Source organism: Lactuca virosa, chromosome 5 (genome assembly GCF_052849685.1).
Source record: "Lactuca virosa cultivar CGN04683 chromosome 5, Lactuca_virosa_CGN04683_v6, whole genome shotgun sequence".
Taxonomy (NCBI): domain Eukaryota; kingdom Viridiplantae; phylum Streptophyta; class Magnoliopsida; order Asterales; family Asteraceae; genus Lactuca; species Lactuca virosa.
The window spans coordinates 263,782,181-263,805,995 of record NC_136430.1 but is presented as its reverse complement, the minus strand read 5'-3'; the positions used below and the strand labels follow the sequence as shown (position 1 = coordinate 263,805,995).

General features: G+C 36.5%; 1 protein-coding gene across 1 annotated transcript; it reads right to left on the bottom strand.

Annotated features, from left to right (window-relative positions):
- Positions 1-15,517: 15,517 nt before the first annotated feature.
- On the bottom strand, positions 15,518-15,931 carry LOC145112689 (uncharacterized). Its single transcript, XM_079048826.1, has one exon. It carries the CDS (start codon positions 15,929-15,931, stop codon positions 15,518-15,520), a length of 414 nt encoding a protein of 137 aa, XP_078904952.1.
- Positions 15,932-23,815: the final 7,884 nt, after the last annotated feature.

Here is a 23,815-nt window from a genome sequence, read left to right as displayed (position 1 = left end):
AAAACCATTTTCCTATATTACTAGCAATGAAATCATATAAACAACAATTTTTTTTTCAAATGCCAATGTAAGGATACTTAAAATAAATAAAATCAAAAATTTCCTTTTATTTTAAAAACTTTGCGGAAAAACTTATCCTTACAATCCATATGAAAACCTTGTTGTTATATATTCCTAAGCAATGTGTCATAACTCCTAAGTAACAGCTTCAAAATTCTGATGCGATCGAAGTCCATCTTCGCGATCAGAAGCAACATATACTTCCTTTAAGCTTTCTATCTTTTCTTTGATTCTTATAACATCACCATGTGACTCAGTCACATTATGTAATAAGAATCTCCAAATAGGAGCTTAACAGAGTTAGACAATGGACTTTACCTGAAGTAGAGTCAACCTTATTGACTTTAACATCCTTAGCTAAATTTGGCAGCTTCGCAAACAGTGCCCCTTCCTTTGGCAATTTTAACAAATGGACCCTTTGGTAATGGTACATGGGACTATCACAGACTTAGCTTTTCTCTTTACCATTTGGTCAACCGAGTTGACTATGCCCAATCCCTTTCCTTGGGAAGAGAAGGCTTTTCTAGATATCCAATGTTACCATTGTCAATGTCCATAGTAGTTTGGGAAGTTGATCTACTAATCAAATTTGCTCTCCCAGTGCTCCAAATTATTGCTGACTCAGCAGCACCAAGCAAATAGATAAGATCATTAAGGGCCATGCACGGAGCGCTTTTGAAAAGCCTATATATATGCCTCATTTCCGTATAATCTACTCACACCCAACCCCTAGAAGTTTTCTCTCTCAATTTTCCCTTCTATATACCCTTTTTCCTTTAGTTTTTGGCCTGTGGCGAAGCCTGGCGACACCTCTAAATGCTCAACTAGTTGTAACCTTCAAGTAGAAGTTCCCGAGTCAGTATTCTGCCCGCTTAGTTCCTGGTTTTCATCAAGAACACTCTATAAGTGAGCTACACTTACTCTGCTCCCGTGTAATTTATGATTATAGTTATAAGTCGTTACTAGGAACTTATAATCAAGATTTATCAATGATTCCAAGTCGTTAAACTGATTAATCTACTTACATGAAATGTGACTAGAAGGGCCACATCGGCTTGGTTGTTGGATTTTAGAAAGACTATATGCAGAAATGGTCCTGCCTCCCGATTGTCCTACCTGGTTGATCCTTACTTGATAGACCTTAAGGTAGAATTTGAGATTGTTGAGGAATCTAAACCCTTAGGATAATAGTTCCATGAAGTATGAAATTAGACTAATACTTAGCATTATGTACATCTAGTTCTTTCGGAAAAGGTGTAAGACGAAGCTCTGCCCGATTCACCAATAACCACACACTTTGTCAGGTGAGTGCATAGTTACTATCAAGTACATAACTTTATTAAAAATTATTTATATTATGTGTTAGCTGTATTATCTGCATTATGTGTTAATGATATAAAGTATGATAGTATTGCCTATTAGGAACTATATTGGAAATAGATTGCGTTTAGTATAAGTCTGGATTAGTTATAATAAGATTTGTGAAAGCTATTTAGTTCCCAATAAGTTGGATATTCAATAGGTCTCATTCTTGGGTAGAGTGTGAGATCAGATAGCAGAGTGTCGTATCCTTCCTCTTTTTTGGATGACCAGAAATGGTGTTCAGATTAGACGACCGGTAGGTACGTCTAGGTCATCGACTAGAGTAGATGACAAAAATTGACTATTCTAGGCATGCTAGTGAATTATGTTGCCAACATGGACTTATAACCCATGGACGTAGATAAAATGGGATACCATATTTATCAAATCTCTGAACATTGGTTGCCTTATATATGACTTACACTAACCAAGGACTCCACAAGTTGTGTAGTCAAACAGATTCTCAGACAATTCATCAGGTAAGGTGATTTTTCCAGATGCTTGTCGAACTAGGATGTTAGAGGATCAGTTAGGTGAGGTACTTGGTCTTAGGTCATATTACACATACACACGTATATATATATATATATATATATATATATATATATATATATATATATATATATATATATATTATCTTATATATGTTTTGCAGGAATGATATTATTTTTATCATTAAAATGTTATGGGCTTGAAAACCCCATGTATCTCATTAGGTTTTCCCAAACCTGACGCACTCAGTTTTATGCATCACAGGTATTGGAACCAAGGTTGTATTAGTGTAGTTAGGATGCTGAGTGGAATAAAGAGATGTTCTTGTAATAAGTAGTTTAATGACCTTTTATAGTTTACGATGTAATGTATGTTCGGATATGACAAAATAAAATCCTCAAAAGTTTTAACAAAACAACTTTTGTTATATTAAAAATGTTTTATTTAACTAGGAATTTCCACATCTCAATTTATAAAGTGTAAACAAAATGTTTTAATTGGTTCTGAAAAATGGAGGATGTCACAATTAGTATGTATCTATTTATATTTTATGTTGGTATGTATTTATGTCCTCATTCTTAAGAACATTTCTAGTTAACTATGTGTATATTGTTGTTTTATTTGAATTTGAGGTGAAGCATTCTTTCATATCAATTTCTTTTAACGAGGGTTTTGATATTGCTCTAGGAGCAGTAGACCACCTGCTTGTGGTTGAAGCAACTAACGATAGGACGATTTTAGCATCAAGAGTCTATAGAGATTTCCCATTAGAGATTTCTGAGTGAAGTTTTTGATAGACCATATCGCCACCCCCATGGGTGAGATCAACATAGTAGTGGGTATGGATTGGATGAGTTGGTTCGGGGATCTGAGTGATTGCGGTCATCAATAGGTGATAGTTCGAACCCTAACTAGGGAAGACCTGACCATCCAGGGTAAGGTTGCGAGTGACAATGCGACTTTCTGTTTAGTTGCGAGACTTAGGAAGTATTTGTAGCAGGGTTGCACCAGATTTTTTTTGCCTATGTGATTGAAACCCGAGAGGAGAATAAGGAAATTGTCACCAAGATACCCGTGGTTTGGGAGTTTCGGGATGTGTTTCCTAAACATTTCCTTGGCATTCCTCTTTAGCGACAGGTTGACTTAAGGATTTCTTTGATTCCAAGTGCGGCTCCAATAGATATGGAACTATATCGACTTGCACCTCCATATATGAATGAGTTGTACACTCAACTTTAGGAGTTGTTGAACAAAGAGTTTATTCAGCCTAATAGTTCTTCTTAGGGAGCGTCGATTTTGTTTTTCAAGATGAAAGATGTGTCATATAGGATATGCATTGATTATAGGTGTTAGATTAAGGTATCTAAGGTCCTAACTAAATATTATAATGCTGAAGAATAAAATTAAACTCCTTTTTTGGTTGCCTTCATAACCAGGAAATGGCTTGGAATGATCAAAGGAGAAAGATAAAATGATTTATTAATATATTATATGATTAGTATCTTAATTAGAAACAATAATAATTAATTAAGAATTAACCAAAATTAGTTCTGAATTAATTATGTGTTAATTAGAATTAATTAAAGGTACAAGGGCTAAGCTACAATTGTTCAATAATTGACAAAATAGAGGATCTAGAATCCTCTTATGTATCGACGACTTTAGAGGCTCTTAATAGAGCTTCTGGAAGCCTCCAACTGATAAAAGGAAACTTCATAATTACTAATTTGAAATAATATTATTTTATATTCAAATCTAGGGTTTTTGGGATTATCATGTAGCTATATAAATGGATCAAACCCTTTCATTTTTGACCTAACCCATTCCTTACGAGAATTTCAAAAATTCTACCACTCTCCCCTTTAATCCTAGGGTTTCTTGTGTTTTGGATGTGACACATTAGAGGCTCGCGTACTTTTGGAGCTAGTTTTTCAAGGAGACAATAAGGGTTGATTAGCTTGTTTCGAATCAAGCAAAGGTATGCAATTCTATCTATGAGTTCGATTTCATAGGGTTACAGTTTTGATTTCATAAGTACGTTGCTACTGAATGTGAAAAAGACATAGATCCATTAGGTTGCATTTACCCTTGAGAGTTAAGTGAAATTCCGCATGTACAATTGAATTGTAACTATAATCCCCATCGGTGGTATTAGAGCCATGTTTTTTCCATAAATAGTGTACAGTAGATGAAAAAAAAAACGATATACAAATTTTTTTGACAAAAGCGCGGCGTGCGTTTTCAAAAATCCGTTTTTTTCGGGTTCTGATTACCTAACTCGATTAGTAAGGTAAACCTTAGTCATTATTTGTTATTTTAACTGTTAAAATCCAAACATTATAATGCTAGATAAATTTAAACCCTAACTCGAATTTTGAGGAAGTAAATAAGGAAACCTAATATTTAATTATAAGATAATTAAATTGAATTATCCTTATCAGATTTTGATATAATATTTAATTAATGGTTTAATTTAAAGGTAAATATAAATCTATAATTGTTTTAAAAGATTACTTAATTATTAATTCGGATAATTAAATTTAAACTTTTTATTTTTAAAAAGTTTTAAAATACACCCTATACATATGTATGAGATTATTCATACTATATGTATCATTAAATGCCAGTCGAATCAATATTAGGCCTCATTCAAGAAGCCACGCTCTAAGATAGGTATAATGAAACGACCTATAAAATGACCATTGAATGTGTGTCCTTTTCACCCACCGCTTTTTTGTGTGGGGGAGGGTCATTAGCCGAACAAGTCTAATAGGACATAATCACATTAAAAGTATAATGTATAAAGTTTTAGAACCTTCTATAAAATCCTACTCCAATTACTTTAGGAAAAATGTGAAATTGTATGCTAATCCATGAAAATGAACATCATTTCTTTGCAAGTCGTTAGTGGAGCATGCGTGGCTAACCGTCACACTACTGTGGGACTACAGAGATAAAATAGTGGCGCATACTCGAATTTATGATTGTTGATGGAGCGTGTGTGATTTACGAGCACGTCAATATGAGATCATAAAAGACCTCGAGCATGTCACACGGGTTTGCATGATTATTCATATATTATTTGTGATCCTCGACATCTCAGTCACAAATTGAAGAGCATAATATGAGATTAAACATGCCATTGAATAGTTCAATAATCTCAAATGATATAGGAATTTCATATTACATTGAAATTGGTAAAATGCTTTACATACCTAAAATAAATTTACAATTAGATTACGACGTACCTCTTCATAATTTCGAATTGTATTTATGGATCCTAGCCTTGAATATTAATTTGGGTTAAATTATTAAGGAAATGAATCAACTAACTAAAATATTATTTCTTGTTTTAAATTTTTGGAAATGGTGATCTTCATCCTCCTCCTCTAACTACTCACAACTTCACTCTCTTTTGCATCCTCTCAATGGACAAGCTTACTAGTCCAAGCTACATGGATTGGTTGCGCAATTTGAAGATGACATTGCAATATGAGAACAGAGAGTATGTTATCAAGAATCCAATCCCATAAATTGAGAAAGAATCTTCTACTCCTAAAGAATTGGTTAAATATAACCAGAACTTTGGTGATGCTACAAAGGTTGCTTTCATCATGATTGCAACTATGTTACATGAGCTCCAAAAGACCCATAAGACTATTGTCCCTATGAAATGTATTGGAATCTTTCTAAAATGTTTCTCAAGAGAGATAGAAAAGAGCTTTATGAAGTCATCAAGGCCCTTATGTCATGCAAATTAAAAGATGGGGATTATGTGTGCACTCATGTGCAAAAGATGCACATACATGTAGAAAGATTGAAAAAAGCTCAATGTGAAATTTGACTAGGAGCTTGCAATTGACATGGTGCTCGACTCATTACCCAATAGTTATGATCAGTTCATTCTGAATTATCATTTGAATAATACCAAGACCATATTGATTGAGATTCACAACCTATTATAAACAGCTGAAGCAAGAAAGAAGAAGTCTTATTCTAGCAGTGTTGTTATTACCCCATTCGTGGCTATTCAACAAGGCAAGGGAAAGAAGAGAAAGGATCATTCCTAAACCAAGTGGAAAGGAGAAGCCCATATTGGAGAGTCCAGTGGGTCAAAGGGAAAGCCCAAGTTCGATGTCACTAATGTTGCCGACCTGAAAGAGGCCATGTGCTTTCATTGTGCCTAGTATGGTCATTGGAAGAGAAAATGCATAAAGTACATGTAAGAAGTGAGAGAATCTAAAGGCAAGTGTCTGGATCTTCATTTGGTAGGTACTATATCAAAATCAATAACACTTGTATTTTGAATTCTTGGGTCCTTGGTACGAGATGTGATTTCCACATTTTTTCTGAAATGCAACGACTAAAGTAAAATGAAGAGGTCCAGCATGGGAAGATGAAAATGGTCATGGGGAATAATAGAAAGTTGGTTGTTACCAGGATTGGGACTTATGAGCTTATGTTTGATAGTGTTAGGGTTTATTTAAACAATTGTTGTTATTCGCCAGAAATAGAAAGAAACATAATTTCTTTTCATGCTTTATTTAGACAAGAATATTGTTATGGTTTTGATAATAATGATGGTACAATATTTGTTTATCGTAATGGTGCATTTATTTTCAAAGATTATCCTTGTGATAATGTGTATGAAACTATTGTTTATTCGAATGAACTTGACAATAATGTTTACAATATTGCTTATTTTAATAGTTTAGACAAGGCATGCTTTTGGCATTGTTGTCCTTGGCACATCAACAAGAAACACATCGCCCAACTTCAAAAGGATGGGGTGTTGGAGTCGTTTGACCTAAATGCAGATGATGAATACGAGTCTTATTTGTTGGGCAAGATCACTTAAGTTACCTTTCACTGGTACTTTTGACAGAGGTGAAGATTTGTTAGACCTCATCCATACGAATGTGTGTGGTCCTTTAAAATCCGCCACAAGGGATGTAAATCGTTACTACGTGACGTTTACTGATGATTATAGTAGATATGGGTGTATCTATTTAATCAAGCATAAATCATAAAATTTTGAAAAGTTTAAAGAGTTTAAGCACGAAGTGGAGAATCAATTGGGCAAGAAGATAAAGATATTTCGGTCTGATAGAGGTGGAGAGTATCTTAGTATCGAGTTAAACGACTATATTAAGGAATGTGGAATTCTTTCACAATTGACACATACTAGGAAAACACAACTTAATAGTGTAGATGAAAGGTGCAATCGAATCTTGCTAGACATGGTTCGTTCCATGATGATTCGAGCTTCCATCCGTATATCATGATGACGATGTGCCTTAGAAACAACAACCCATATTCTAAATCTTTTTCCTACCAAGAAGGATGTCATAACACCTCGTGAGATGTGGAAAAGCAAACCATCCTTGCTCACACATAGCAAGGTTTGGATTTATGAGGTTCTCATTTGACACGAGACCTAAGACAAACTAGAAGCCAGAACGAGAGATATATTTTCATTGGCTATCCACAAAAGTCCTTCGGATACTTGTTCTATAGTCCTAGTGAGAATGTGGTCTTTGTATCTCGAAGGGGAGTCTTTCAGAAGAGAGAGCTTAAAGGCAAGGTTGGTTGTAAAGGGCTATACTCAAACCCAAGGGTTTGATTCTTATGAGACCTTTTCACCAGTTGCGAATATTAAGTATGTTAGGGTAATGCTTTTGTTAACGTGGACCCGACTAAGGATGTTTATATGGCTCAAACAAAAGCTTTTGAACATACCAAGTTCCCTAATAAGGCGTGCAAGCTTGAGAATTCCATCTATGGACTGAAACAAGCATCTCGTAGCTTGAATCTTTGCTTCCATGAAAAGGTCAAAGAGTTTAGTTTTTCCAGCAGTGAAGATGAGTCTTGCGTGTATGTCAAAGCTAGTGGGAGGGTAGTAACCTTCCCAGTATTGTATTTGGATGCCATTCTCCTACTAGGAAATGATGTTCCAACTTTGTAAGAAGTGAAATCTTGGCTTAAGAAATGTTTCACTATGAAGGATCTAGGACACGCTACAAACATTCTTGGAATAAGAATTTACAGAAACAGGCAGAAACATTTACTAAGACTTGGCCAGAGTACATACTTGTACAAAATATTGAAACGGTTTAGTATGGAGAACTCTAGGAAGGGTGACTTACCCATGCATCATACTGTTAAATTAGGCAGGACTCGGTATCTCAGTAGTGATAAGGACATAGATACGATAATTTGTGTCCACTATGTTTCTGCTATAGGATCGATCATGTATGCTATGACATGTACTCTACCTGATGTGGCTTATGCTTTGAGAATGGTTAGAAGATATCATGGAAAACCTGGTTTGGCTCATTGGACAACAGTGAAAAACATTTTTATGTATTTATGAAAAAAAAATATATGATTTTATTGTTTGGTGGCAAAGATAAACTTAAATTGAATGGATATAGTGACGCCAACTTTTAAACAAATCATGATAATAGTTATTCACAATTTGGCTAGGTTTTAGATTAAATGGTGGAGTGGCGACTTGGAAAAGTTCCAAGAAGCAGACGGTGGCTGATTCCACTTGTGAATCAGAGTACATCGTTGCAAGCAAGGCAACAAAGGAATAAATGTTGTTGAAGAACTTTAGTGGAGATTTCGGAGTTGTTCCATCAATCCAAGAACCAATGGAGATATTCTGCGACAACGAGGGTGAGGTCGCTTTAACTACAGAACCAAAGAATCATGGTAGATCTAGGCACATTGAAAGGAAATATCACTACATTAGACATAAGAAGAAGGTGCACTTTTGGTGAATCGTGTGTCATCAAAGGATAACCCTGTTGATCCACTCACAAAGGGTTTGGGTGGGATCTAGCACTTCGATTATTGTAGGAGCATTGACTAAGATATGATATAAGATTTTAGATTTTGGTAGTTAGTTGATGGTTTAGAAATGATGTAATAATAGTAAATTGTAATTGAATGGTGATTAATTAAATAAATATTTCTTTATGTTCAAAGTGTGTGATATCATTTGTGAATTAAATTTGTTCTCGTGTTTCACTTTTCATATTTTACTTCCAGAATATTAACTTATTAGAAATGCCACAGTCAGTCATACTTTAGGAGTAAGTATTGATTTAATACTTGTTTTGGTCAAAAATTGATCAAGTAATATTCAAACAAGGTGTATGAGAGGTTGTGGTGTTTGAGGCAATGCAAATATTGAATAGTAATAAAAATAAGACAAGTGAGTTACAAGGAAAGCTCTTGATCCTTGTTAGCATCTCCGACATAAAACAGTGGAAGGTGATAATGATCACCTGGCTTGTTGTTTTTATTGATATATACTGTTAATTACATAGAAGAGGATGATAATGTGAATAAAAGAGTAGTAGTAGAGCTTTCATGTATGTAGTGTTTGATTTACAGGTGTTATTTATAGTATAAGCTAAATAACAAGAAGTCAGATGTTTTTGGGATCCTGCTTGAACAAGTATTTGCACATTGTTTGGCTTGGTATTCATGGGTCTTAAGCTTGGTTGAAGTGATTCTCCGATGAGAATGAGTCTTATGTTGACTAATTATGCACATGTGAGGAAAAGAAAGAAGAATATAGCCGTTATAAATGTTAGGAAATAATAATGATAATAATCGGGATCATGTGATATGTTTAAGGATCTTGAGGCTTCAAAAATATTAAGGATCCTGAATATGATTCTGGGATCCTGCCCTAACAATTTCCCCCAAATTATACCTGTGAAATTGAAGGTTTGTATCGACCGGATACACTTCAAGTATGAATAACAAACATAAAACTAATCTAAGCAAAATAATTAACAGAAAGTAAATAATATAGAAGTTCTCAAAATTGTTCTTTCACCAAGAAAGAGTTTTGTCTTCACCAAAAAGACGGGTATGTCACAAGACGATTGACACAAAGCCACGATCACAACATTAGGGTTTGCCGTAATGTTGTATATATACTAATCTATACATGTATATCCCTTCCTTGAAGGGATTGCATCTAATCTATACTAAGAAGCGATCTTATCAAAAAGATATTGGATGTATGATCTATTTTATACTTATCTATATCATTACATAATATACAAATGATTACAATCGGATAACTAATCTGTAAGTTGACGCTGATAAGCTTGATATGTTGGTACTGTAGATGTAGTAGACGTTGATCTATTATCATGTCGTGTGTTTGACTCATTAGATCATAAGGTGTGACCTTACAATCTCCCCCTATCTGATGATGTCAAAAATAAACTTCTTCTTCAGATTCATTGGAAGAGCCATTGTAAAACTTGTCAACTTCTTTTAAGATTTCAGGCTTGACCCATCTGAATTGATCAGGATTAAGTTCAACTAGTCTTCTACTCAGCTCCAGTGATATCAACACATGATATCATCTTTCCAGTTCATAGTGACCTAGTCCTTCCAAGCGAAGATGAAACAAATGTTCAGTGGGAGCAGAAGGAAGTTCATCAGTACGTTGAAAGAACATATGATTTTGACTGTTGAGATAGAATATCCCATGCTCTGGTTCCGGAATGAACATATATTAGACTGGTTCAACACCCACTGGTAATTCATTGTTGATATACCGAGTTTTATAAGGAAGAAGAAACTTGGTATTTTTGGATTTTCTGGGAGCACCAGTTCTGCCTGAGGAGGGTGTTCTTGATTGACCAGTTAATGATGGACCAACTGATGGCACAAGATTTTGCTTCATGAGTTTGTTGAGTAGATGATTTATTGCCAACTTCACTTCTTGAGCATGAACACCCTTGTGTTTGTCGATAATTCCTTGAATTTGCATCCACTCGTTGTAGCCAAATTTAACTAGCTCATGAGTATAAACAACTTTATTGTATTCATATTATGTTTTCTTTCTAACCAAGTGAAGCTTCAATGACTTATTCCTCGGTTTGGTACATCTCATTTTGATGATAGGATCAGGCTTTGACCTACGAGTAAGAACAACTCCAAACTTCTTCCTATTAATCTGGCCATTTACTTCTGAAACAATGTGTTGATTCTCCACATTATTATTGAAGAGTTTCTTGACCTGATTATCATCGCTGTGAATATTTGCATTCTAATCAACGGAGGATAGAGCTTGAGCAAGTTCAGTAGACAAACAATTTTCTTTTCTTTCTTCTTTCTTTTAATGGATGGCAACATTATATTCTACCATTATTTATCTAACTTCCTTAATGTGTAAACTCCATGTTTTAGCTAATTCATTAAGATCAAAGATGAGTTTGCGTTTCTTTTTACGAGGAGATGCTGAAAGATCACCACTAACAACAAAATAGCTTCAAGCTTCAACATCATAAGCTCCCCATAAGAAGGAAGCCTTCCTCTTTCGAGGATTGAGTTGATCATTTTCAAAGTTAATATCACTATCAGTTCCTTGAGGAACCTCTTGAGAAATCTCCCCCTCAAAGCAAGAACCAGGATAGACATCATTTAAGGGAACAACAGGAACAACATCTTGTTGCATGAAACCAAGATCAAGAAATCCTTCATAGTCATCGGTTCCTGATTGGTCACCAGTGTCTAAAATGGGCCGATCAGTTGTAGCATCAGCGTCCAAAATATCAGCAACAAAAATCTGCTTTTGAGGATCAACTTCAGCTTCAGCCCATCCAGTCATCTTAGGCTGATAAGGATTTTGTACAATCATCACTTGCATTTGCATTGGCTGAGGATCCCCTTGATTATTCTCCCCCTTTTTGGCAACACCATATTCGGGAGGAGAATTAAGAGGAGGAGGAGAGTGCTTGGAAGGGGATAGGATGGTGGAGGAGGTAGTGGAGGAAAATTTGTTGATGGAGGTGTAGGTAGAGGAGTTTGATCACTTGGAGAGCTTGGCGGAGTGTCATCAACAACCATATCATCATCATAACCTAAAGCCATACATAGCTTCAGTATGGCCACATCCTTTTCAAATTTTGTTAACCTTCTATCCATTGATTGAGTAATCTGCACAATAAAAGATAGTTGGGAAAGCATATCATTTTGAATGTTGGAGCTAGATGCTTCCTGATCACCCTGATGAAGAGCAGCAGTGATAATGGGTGTTGATTTAGGGGGAACCGTCTCAGCTTGAGGAATGGTACGGGCTTAAGGAGAAGGAGACGATTTTGGAGAAAGTTTATCTTGGATCATTGGCTCAGTAGTATCTCCAACAAGATGGGTTGATCCACGAGGTACAATGTCATCAGCAGAGGAAGAGGATGAAGAAGTAGTTGAAAAACAAATGTGTTTGTTCAACCATGAAGGAGAATTCATTTTCTGAGTGAAGTCTTCTCCCATGTTAGCTGTTGATTCTTCTTCATCTTTATCAGTGTCTTCTTCCTCATCAGCCCCCTTCTTTATTACCAACTTCTGAATCATCATCATTCTCATTATCATTATCTTCTTCATCACCAAGATCATCACTATGATTATCCTCTTCAGAGTCTGAGGATTCGACCACATAGGTTTTTTTAATCCACTTTTGCATCCTTGCAATAATAGGCAAATCACTTTGAGATGGAATAACATTGATGATTGTTGATGAGAGGGCAGGAATTGGAATAATAATTCCATGGCTTTCAACATAGCCTTCTTTTCGAGACAATATCAAACCACATGAACGAGGATAATGAACATTCAATGGCTTCTTGTTTCTAGTAATGTAGTCAATCGTTTGATCAAGAATTTTTTTAGGAAAGTCCATTCTTTTGTTGTAAACGATGGAGTATAAAATCCTTTGCTCAAAGAGATTCAGTTGATCCAAACTTCTAGTGTTGTGTCCAAGACATTTGCCAATAACACTTGTTAAATACATCCATCCAATGCTAAAGCACTGAAGAAGAGTGTTTCTATGTGGATCACGAGTGAGTCCTGGAAGATGAAAGTTATACCCTAATTTTTGACGAACAAATTTGAAACTTTCTTCAGAGGGGGTTTTAGAGTAACTTTCAAATCAAGGAAGACGAAGAGCAGTTCGAAAGGATTCCACATCAATGGTAACCCTATATTCACCATCTCTAATGGTTCGAGCAACGATATCATCAGAGCATGTATAGTAAAACTTACATACTTTTTTAGGGTAGAAAGGGTCCGGGAAATAAGAAAATGCATATCGAAGAGGACCACTCTTGACATAGTCAACAAAGTCCTCGATTCCCGAGTTTGAAAAATGCCTTAGGATTTCATCCAAGAATGCCACATTTGTCGATTGAATGATGATGGTAGAGTCAGGAGTATGAGGACCTCTGATGATGTTAGCGTTGCGAGGAAACTCGTACATAGACTTTGACATGGTGAAAGCTTTGAGGGAGATTACGATTGGGAGTCTTTTTGAGAGAGAGTACCAATTTCTTTTGAATTTCTTGTAAAATTGACCTAGAGTTGTGAATTCCCAATATATACACAAAAAGATTTCTTCCGTTTTATGTACTCATGACTGAAGAGATATTTTTTGTAAAAATCTCGTACCCTAAGATAATGATAGACCTTTTAATCGTCATTCAAAAAGTTACCGTTTCGATAAGATATATACATCAGACTCATCATCAGCAATAATGAATATCAACTTGCACGATCAGCGAGTAACTTGAGACGACCACCCAGTAAGATTGTGAGATCTCATCAGTGTGTGGTCTAGTAAGATTGTGATGTCTCCTGATAGTGTGGGCTTAAATTACCATTCACTGACATAGTATTTCGAGATCCCATCAGCGTATGGTTTCATACGCTGAATCATAAATCACTTTTATTAGAAGAAAAATGGGAAAGAGTGGTGTGATGCGTGTAATACATTCCAGAATGAAATATACCCATCGGCAAAAGATTTTTCAAACCCTCATCAGTGTATGGCACATTACACTGAATCATAAATTTTTAAAGAAGAATATCAGGATAGGAATGGGTTGGTGCGTGTGATAGCCTACGGTACATAGACTAACCATCGGCACAAAGTTTCAAACTTTCATTAGTTTGTGGTATATCATAGTGAATCATTATGTTTTATTAAGAAGATAAAGGAGAGAATGGATTGTTTCGGTCACGCTGAGGTGAAATCAGCTTGAATCCTTAACAGTTTAACACATCAACAAGAAGTGGTTTAAACTTTCGTATCATAGAGTAAGTTGCAATCTAGAATCAAAGATTCGTCGTTAATTCATAATGGTACCATGTCAACTAGGAGGTCAGGGACATGAACAACCCTTTGTCATTTAAGGACCAGACACGTAAATCTTACGATGATGACTATGCAATTAGGGTAGGCCATTAGGTTATGCTCAATGTTTCAGCAGAACATGAGAGTTGATGCATACGAAAAGCATGCTTCTAAGGACAAGGTCAGGTAAATATGATTAAATTAAAAATAAACACCCCAACCTTTTTATCAATGTTTTTTATTCGAACCATGCAATATCACTTTGAGAGTTTAGACAATATTAGACAATCAATGCGAGAGGGTGACTTAATGTTCTCAGCAGATGGCCTCACTGATGAGAAACTAAGAAAGATTTTGTCACATACAACAACATTCTTCTAAGGACGATGATGTGTCAAAAGTTGCATACTAGGCTCAAAATTGCAACCGGCGGATGTCTTTATAGAATGGGACAAAAGAATAAACAATATAAGAATACAAACAAAAGAATTAGTCAAACAAGAAAGTAGTTTAAACAGGAAAAATGTGCAGCTTTTTCAGAAATGTGATAAAGACTCGTTCCATCAAATATTTGGAATTGAATGGTCATTAGTGCATTTCCATTTTCCGAGATATCTACCCTTTGAATTTTTCTCTATAAAAGAGAACAAACAAGATCAAGCATATCACACAAAAACAACACAATTCATAGTAGACAAGGAGAAAGAATTCCTTTCGGTTGAGGTTCTGCAGAGTGATTCCAAGCTTCATGTTCACCAAGAACAAAAGAAGAACATGAACCAGTCTTTGTAACCAACGAGTTAGAGGGATGCAATATTTGTAACCTTCAAGTTATGAGAGTCACCAAGACAAAACTCAAAGGTTCCATACATTGATATCCCTGAGGGAAGAGAAGGTAGGATCACTGTATTGTTGAAGACGCCTTTGGATCTTTGAGGTGATGAAGTTGTAGTGACAACATCTCTGGAAATTAGTCGTGTGAGGTCGCCTAACTTTGTCTCATCCCATTGAAACAGAAATAGATTGTTCAATATAGAAAAGATATGTGCTTAGAAGAACACCTGGTGGCACAATTATCCTCCATATGGTCTCATCAACATAAAGCAATATGTCAATCAAGGTGTGCATCAGCGTCAGTGATAGGGTAGTTGTTGCTGAAGAAAAGATGTTTAGTCAACATCAACTGACTCCACAAGGAGAGTGATGCATTTAAGGAATGACATGTTGATCCCTTCAAAGTAAATCAGTCAGATAAGGTCACTATTGATAGTGAAGATCATGTAGTAAATGTTTGTAGAAAAATGTATAATGTATACTCCTTTGGTAAAACAAAAGAAAATTTTAATGCACAAAAAGATATAGTAAATAAAATTAGCAGATTATATTCAGAATTAGCAAAGAATAAAACAAAAATAATGTATCAGCGTCTAAACCAAAAAATCAAACAATGTAAATATCATTCTCCCTGAGAACAGAAAGTACGATTTTGTTTTCAGAATCAAACAAATTTCCCACATGACGGTTGAAAAGAACTTTGTAACCAGCGTTACAAAGTTGATTGATGGAGATGAAGTTGCCTTTCAGTCCTTCTAAATAAAACACGTCCTTCAGCTTAACTGTCTTGCATTCAAAAGTTCCAACACCTATAACAACTCTTCCACTATTGTCACAAAAGGTTACCATTGGACCATCCTTCTTTGCAAAATCTGTTAAGAGGGACTTGTAACCAATCAAGTGTCTAGAGCTTCCATTGTCTAGGTACCAAGTTTGACCTAGATTTGGACTTGATCCTTTACCAGCATGAGAACCATCAGTGTCACGAATGCCATCAAGGGAATCATTGACACGTGCCATGAGACCCTTAATATTCAGCCCCTCATCATCAAATGGCTCCTCATCATCCACCCATTATTCATGATCCTCTTGTTTTGCAATGAAAGCTTTTGGCAGAGAGACGTTTTCCTTCTTCATATCAGCCACCGACTTCTTGTACAAAACTTCATAGTTTCAGGACTTTGGGCTTCTTTCCTCTCTTTGTAGTCCATGGAAAAATGATCAGGGCTACCACAATTAAAGCAATTACCTAAGTTTCTATTCACAAAAGTGGATCTCCTTGCTGAACTTCTTCCCTTGAACTGAGCTCTTCTAACCCCGTTTTCTCTGCTTTCTTCGTAACGCTTGACAATAAGTATAACATTGGCAACAAGATCATCGGTGAGATCTTCATCACTTTCTTCACCCAATTCTAAAATATCTGAGTCACTGATGGTCTTCCTTGCTTCCTTTCGAGACACCCGGGCAACATACTTTTCCTTGCTCGATTTCTTCATGATTTCTTTACGAAGATCTTTCGTCTCTTCATAATTTCGTAGACTACCGAACAAAGAATTCAGATCCATGGTATCGATCTTCTCACCATTCTTAAGAGCATCAGTGTGATCTTCCCAGCTTTTCCCAAGAGAATCGAGAAACTTCAGAACCAATTGTGATTAGTGCTTGACGATTCCAAGCCCGCACATATCATTAATGAAACAGTTAAACCTATTAAAGGTTTGGGAAATAGACTCACCTTCTTGAGAAAAGAAATGCTCGTATCTCCGATTAAGATTATTGATGGTCGTAACTTGGACTTTTACAGTGCCTTCATAAGCCACTATCAGCGTGTCCATCATCTCTTGGCATTATTCATAATTCTGTATGAGACGATATACATGGTATGGAAGAGAGTTTCCAATAGCAGGCCTGGATTTTACATCGAGATTGAGCAGTCTCTTCTCATTGTCATCATAACTCATTTATATATTTTGCTTCAGGGGGCCACCAGGAGCGTTGTTGACCATGGGTTGGTACATAGGAACATGGGGACCTTTTTCAACAATATTTCTCATCTCATAGTCCATGGTTTCAAGAACCACCATGTCCTTGGTTTTTCATATGGCGAAGTTGTGTTCATCGAAGGGAGGAATTTTGTTGAGACCAAAGGGTTTGGAATTGCTTGAAGTCAACACGATTACTTGAGTGTATCAAAAACCCACTCTGATACCAATTGAAGGTTTGTATCCATCGGATACACTTCATGTATGAATAACAAATGTAAAACGAATCTAATCAAAATAATAAACAAAAGTAAATAACACAAAAGTTCTCCAAATAGTTCATTCACTAAGAAAGAGTTTTGTCTTCACCAAGAAGATGAGTTTGTCACAAAGACGATTGACACAAAGCCATGATCAGAACATTAGAGTTCGCCTTAATGTTGTATATATACTAATCTATACATGTATATCCCTTGATTGAAGGGATTGCGTCTAATCTATACTAATAACCGATCTTACCAAAAAGATATCAGATCTGTGACTTATTCTATACTTATCTATATCATTACCTAATCTACAAATGATTACAATCAGATAATTGAACTATAAGCTGACGCTGATAATATTGATACGCTGGCACTATAGATGAAGTAGACGCTGACACTAATCTATTAGCATGTCGTGTGTTTGAATCAACAGATCATAAGGTGTGACCTTATAGAAATATTAAGGTTAATTTCCAAATATTTAAAGGTATAATTTCAAAAAAATAAAAAAATAAAAGAGATAAGGAATTTGAATTTCAAACCCTAATCAGATAGGATTTATCTGTTCCATAAGCATCATACGCAGTCAAATCACACTCTCTCTTCTGTCATTTAGGTTAAATGGGGGTAACTGGCTTAACTTCCTTTACCTTCCCCAATATTTCTCTTTATCATCTCCGGTCATCTTCAAAGGTAATTTCTTTCTCTTATTTTCCTTTCGTTTTCCTCTTTTTTTTATCATAGGTAAGAAGGCCACCCGTTCCCATGCCAACATTATTGTCATTTCCGAATATAACTTCATTGATCAGGGGATCCAGACCTATGATGAGGTATGTTCCTTTGATGATGAATACATGCAGTCTTTCAAAGCCATCATACATTTTCCTTCTAATATAATCTTCAGGTCTTTCAAAGCTTCTATTCAGCCTGCTTTCGTTTCTCGTTCCTGAGTATGCTTCCTTGAGTACCTCTTTTATTTGGGTCTTAAATACCCTTTCTCGGGGAATGTTTCCGATTTCTTCCTTGCCACCAAACTTTCGTATATTTAGGCTATACCTATTATCTGGAGGATTTTATTATGGATTAACTGAGTGAATCGTTCCCATAATCTAGACATAGGTCTTGCTGAGTTGGCTTACGTTTATGATCTTTCTTCTTTTGGGAATTCTCGTTGTTTGCTTAAAGTCAAAACCAACAAATCTCTTCTTATTCTGAAAACAAACTGTTCAGAGAAGAACTTAATAAAAGTTAGTAACAAGATAATATATTGCGGAATTATATGTTAATCTCAATGGATCTTTGTTAGATCAACAATAATAGTTAGATTGCGGAAATATAAGGAATGTAAATAGCAGCAAGTTTATATAATTAAGCATTTAAACAAGTAGACACTTAGTTGAATCGTAACATGGTTTGCATTCAAACACAAGTTCGCATATGATGAACAACATAAGTGAAGAGGGACTCGGTTGAAGTATCAATAATATAACTTTAGATATAGAGATTAAAGATCTTGCATTGATAAGATCAGAAATTGGTAAGTAAACAAGAAGTGGGATGCTCTATTTATAGAGTCCCAAAAGTTACACGAAATTAATAAACTATTACAAAGTATCTGACTTCAGTAACCCAGAAGAGTACACTGGATAATACTAAGATTACAAGCAAAGTCAATAAAATTCGCACACCAGAGCCTTAAGAAATTCGCATGCTCTTTCAAAAGCAATCTTCATTTTTGGATACTTTTCAGCTTTCAGTTGGAACACTCTAACAATCAAGAAAATATCTTTAGGATTCATCAATACAAAGTCTGCTTGTGATCTGATTTAATCACGTCCTCTTCAGGAAAGAGTGTACTAAAAGAATTCACTCTTCATGAACTTCCTGACCTTGTAGTTCTTCACCCCTTCTGGTTTATCATTGGACCAGATGTTTTCAAATTTCCCACCATGTTTGGCATGGACAAGATTCAGTCGTTCAAACTCCATGGGGAGCCTTCGATCTTCGGGAATGGTGAGCTCAAAGGATTGAAACATTGGGAAGTATTTGGAGTTGGGAGAAATCGGAATGTCCCAATAGTCATCTGAAGGAGGTTCTACATATGTGAGAATTAGAACATAGTATGAGTCCAAAAGTATTTGGGTATGATTACCCAAGTATTGATCAATATTTCATCAAAAGTGGTATCAAACCCTTGTGCTCTCTAAATAAGTAAATATCATCTATGAATTTCGCAGCTCCCCAATCTTGTTTCTTCTAAACTGTGGCTGGGGAGTCATCAGAGAGGATTGATGAAATGTCTTCCTATAAGTTTTGCAGATAAGGATGAGTTTGAGGCCGAGGAGAAGGATAAGGTGTTGACTACCGAGGAGAATCATGAGAAACTGAATACCGAGGAGCACCATGAGGAGTTGGGTCTTTGTTGTGCTCTATACAGGGTTGCTGCCGAGGAGGAGTGTTGGATTGATGAACCAAGGGAGTTTTTGACTTAGAAGTTTTTAAGGATGAAAGGGTTTCGATCTTTATTCCATGGTTTGGAACACTTCCCCCTTTTGAGGAAGCAGACTGCATATGCTCCTCAACCCAAGTTTTCAATTCGTCAAGCTTCTACAAAGTGGTGTTGAACTGGGTTGCCATTTGAGCACTGACTTCCTTGTTGGTCGACATCTCAGGGTTGAAAAGTGTTTGATAAATCCTTTTTGTAAAATGAAGGATTTCATCAACACTTTCTTTTGCAGTAAGTAATCGTCTCAACCCTTTGATTGTATCGTGAAGAACAAAGTAACCTGTTTCATAAGCCATGTGAGTCTCACTGATGAGTTTTTGAGACTTAGTTTCTTGTTCTTGGATGGCTTTCTAAAGTTCGGTCTTTAGAAACTTGACTTCATCGATGAGATCGGTGGTTTTTTTGATGAACTCACAATGATCAAGATTTTTTTGATTGTCAAGTTGTCTAATCCCCAGTTCGATATGTAGAAGTGTTCTCTCTACAGTAAGTTTCTCTCAGATTTCAAAGGTTCGGATGCGATCGATCAGGGATTGTTGAGTTTCTCTCAGATTTCAAAGGTTCTGGCCTGAAGAGCCCTTTTGAAGGCTTCAAACTTTCTTAATCCTGATTCAATTGTTGCTCGATACCGAGACCATAAATCATCTGAGGCATATCTGTCAAATCCTTGTCACAGCATGGTGTCCCTCGGGTCCATGGATCCTTGCACATTGGTGCTCACCATGCCAAAGCATCTTGGATGTAATGGCGACGACGTAGGATTTCTAGATCTTCCTCAGTCTCCTTGGTCTAAAACCAAGTTTGGCCTCGGCTCTTTATTGGCTAGGGTCTCTGAGAAAGGACCTTGCAGTGTAACTAGTGTTTGATGTGTTTGTGGGACACGAAAGAAAATGGAGTTCAGCTCCTCTGGAGAAATAAAGTGCAAACATGAAGCCCTGGAGACCTTAAGGCATGTATCGACATATGGATCCACTTGGAATCCAAATTGGGTTTTGTCTTCATGTTTCGATGAAACTGATACACTTTCTGTATCAGAGTGGTTAGATTGGGTTGCTTCGGGAGAGACAGCATGGACTCGAACGGCTGCGGGAGTCCTTTGAGAGACTCCAGCATCTTCCTTGCTTCACTTTTGGCCATGGATAGGAGTATGCTTCAATTTTTTTTTCTAAACACGTCTCCGAAATCCGAAGGCTCATTCAAACTGTCATCAACCACGTTAACTGGTGGATCATGATCCTTGGATGGAGAAGATTGAACCTGATGAGTAGACTCTGCGGTGGTGGCTTTTCTCTTCTTTGAAGCACCCGCACCCTTTGATTCAACATTTACTGGTGTGCATTTGATATCCAGGGATTTGACCCTTTTTATCTTGGGTTGCGGGTCTTGGACTTTGGTAGGCTGAGGGAGGCTTCGAGGGGTGGAGTGGTATGGGGCGATACCGATTTTATCCATAATATGGTCAGCCACCAGAAGAGTAGTGAGTCCAACAGACTGAAGAATATACATGGGAAGACGTCTGTGACATCCCCATTTTCACGGCCAGAAAAGACCGATTTTGTTTATGCTTTATAAAAATCAGAGTACCTCTTTTAATAAAAATGTTGCGGAATTTGTTCCCAGTAAAACATGATAAATACGTTATCAAAGCATTTCCGAAGAAAAATATTTTTATTCATTTTAAAACATTTGGGATGTCATCGTCAATACAGAAACATAAGCATAAACAGAACTTACATTCATTATCACTAGTGATTTATATCTCCTTAATCTCTCAGTGTAATGTAACTTCATATCAACACCTGTGATATAAATAAACTGAGTGGGTCAGGTTGGGAAACCTGGTGAGTACATAGGGTTTTCAACCCACAATAAATAAGTTTATTAACTTTATCAAACCAAACAAACCTGATTACCCGTTCCCGTTATCCTCACTTTACGTCCCTAAAACATCTAACACAAGGGACCTAGTCTAAGGACTTCCATCGGGGTGACAACACATGCTTCGGGGGTTCCTCAGCAATTAATGTCAAATAAGGCAACCATGTGGGGGATGTAGTACTGCTGGTGAGCACACAGTTCAAATAAACACCTACAGGTTGCGAGCCTGCTAGCGTTCCACTGGACTGTCTAGAATAGTCTATGGTCGTCATCTATACTCCGCTAGATGACTGGATCATCAATAACATCTATATCGAGGCCTCTCATTATTTTATTTGGTCACACATCAACTATTACATCTACCCATGTTTTACCCAACACATTTTGTAGATATAAGATACATATACAGTTTAAATCATTTAAAACGTGTATAAAAATATTTCACCCAGCATAGACAGCAAGTATTCAGACAATATGCACACATAGCATGTAATTTATATTAAATACTTCATATCTATGTGTAAGATGAAAGGTACCATGCACTCACTTGAAAAGGTGGTGATTCCGAACTCAGACAGCGCTTCGCTTCTTAAAAATAATTTCCTTCGACGAAACCTAGTATTATTACCACTAGAGTTTAGTATATTATTCGCCGAGACTAATTAATAGTCTAGCTATTATTACTATTATATAAGCGTTAAAAAATACTTATATAACCCATAATAATAGCCCAAGTACTTATTATAAGTTCCTAATAATGTTACTATAATTAAATAAAAGCTATATTAAAAATAGCGTAGGCGTAGCTCACTTACAGCGGGTTTCATAGAATACCGGGCTTTGCTTGGAGGAGCGTTCCCGAGCCGAAAATCTCTTCTTCTCGGAGCTGTCGAGCACTCCGGGGCTTCTGCCTCGTGCTAGGGAGGTTCCCTAGGCTTTTCGGGGGGTTTCGGGGCTAGAGAGAAAGTAAAGAGAAGAAAGAATGGGAAAAATGTGAAGAAAATGAGGGTGGGAGAGGTTCTATTTATAGGATGAAAAATGGCTGAACTTGGTGCCACATGTCACCATCTAGTGGCAAGACTTGGGGAGAAAGCAATGGCCAAGATTGTGCCACATCACCCATTTTCGCACAACACACTTCCGACTTCTAAAATCCGTAACTTTCACATACGACCTCCGTTTTTGACGTTCTTTATATCCACGCGTAGGTAAAAATAAGATCTACAACTTTCATTTTTACTCCATCGGCTAATTCTCGACCGATCTTAAATTTAAAAGTACGAGGAGATTATACTGTTAAATGTCCGCGTAAAATTCATAACTTCTACATACGAACTCTGTTTTCGTCTGTCTTTTTACCGTTGAGTTCCTATTAATGAGATCTTCAATTCTCATTTAGGTCGCGTAGGCCAAAAACCGCTCGATCTAAAATTCGAGTTTCGGGCTGTGCACTGCTAAGCCAAATCTTAGAAAATTCATAACTTCCTCATACGAAGTCAGATTTGGGCATTCGTTTTTTGTATGTTCTCAGTTTAACGTATACTACACCTTTTTTTTAGATTTCTAAGGCTAAAAAGTCCTCCATCGTAAATTCACTATTTACGTCTCCCGGTGTCGTGTCGGTTTTGCCGTAAAACTTCGACGGACCATAACTTCTTCGTTATAACTAGAATTTCAACGTTCTTTATATGTACGGAACCCTTGAGACGTATTCTACAACTTGGTTAAGATTATTTAATCTAAATAATCTTTTGTCAAAAAGTCATTTTCGACCCATATTATCTCTAAATTGACTAGCCCGGATCTGCGGGTGTTACAACGTCGAGTAGGACCGAAAATAGATTGGTCTTTAGAGGGATTGTACCTTTTGAGATCTCTTGCAGAGAAGAGATTGGTGTCATTTCCAAGACTGAGGCTTGCATCTTTGTGAAGATCGACCAAGCATAAGGACCAAAACCTTGAGATGTGAGTTCCAGCATCCCTTCCTTCGGGTTCGCTTTGCTGACATATTGGAGGAAATCCTCCCATAGAATGTTCCCATAGTTGATAGGGTTTCCTGTAAAAATGCTCCAAACAATTTCGAGTAATTGTTTGCCCATGTTGTCTGTACCTCCAGTCCTTCCAGACAAATACCTGATCACGTAATGACAAATGTATTTCCAAATAGCAGGCAATTTCCTTTCTTGAATTCAGCCACCCTTTGAGCTTAGCTTGATACCTCATCTAGTATAAGGTGGTGAAGATGTCGTTGGTGTTGGGAGAGTAGAACTCA

Excerpts from the sequence above, each read along its gene's own strand:
- LOC145112689 (XM_079048826.1), bottom strand. The coding sequence starts at position 15,931 with ATGGCACGTGTCAATGATTCCCTTGATGGCATTCGTGACACTGATGGT.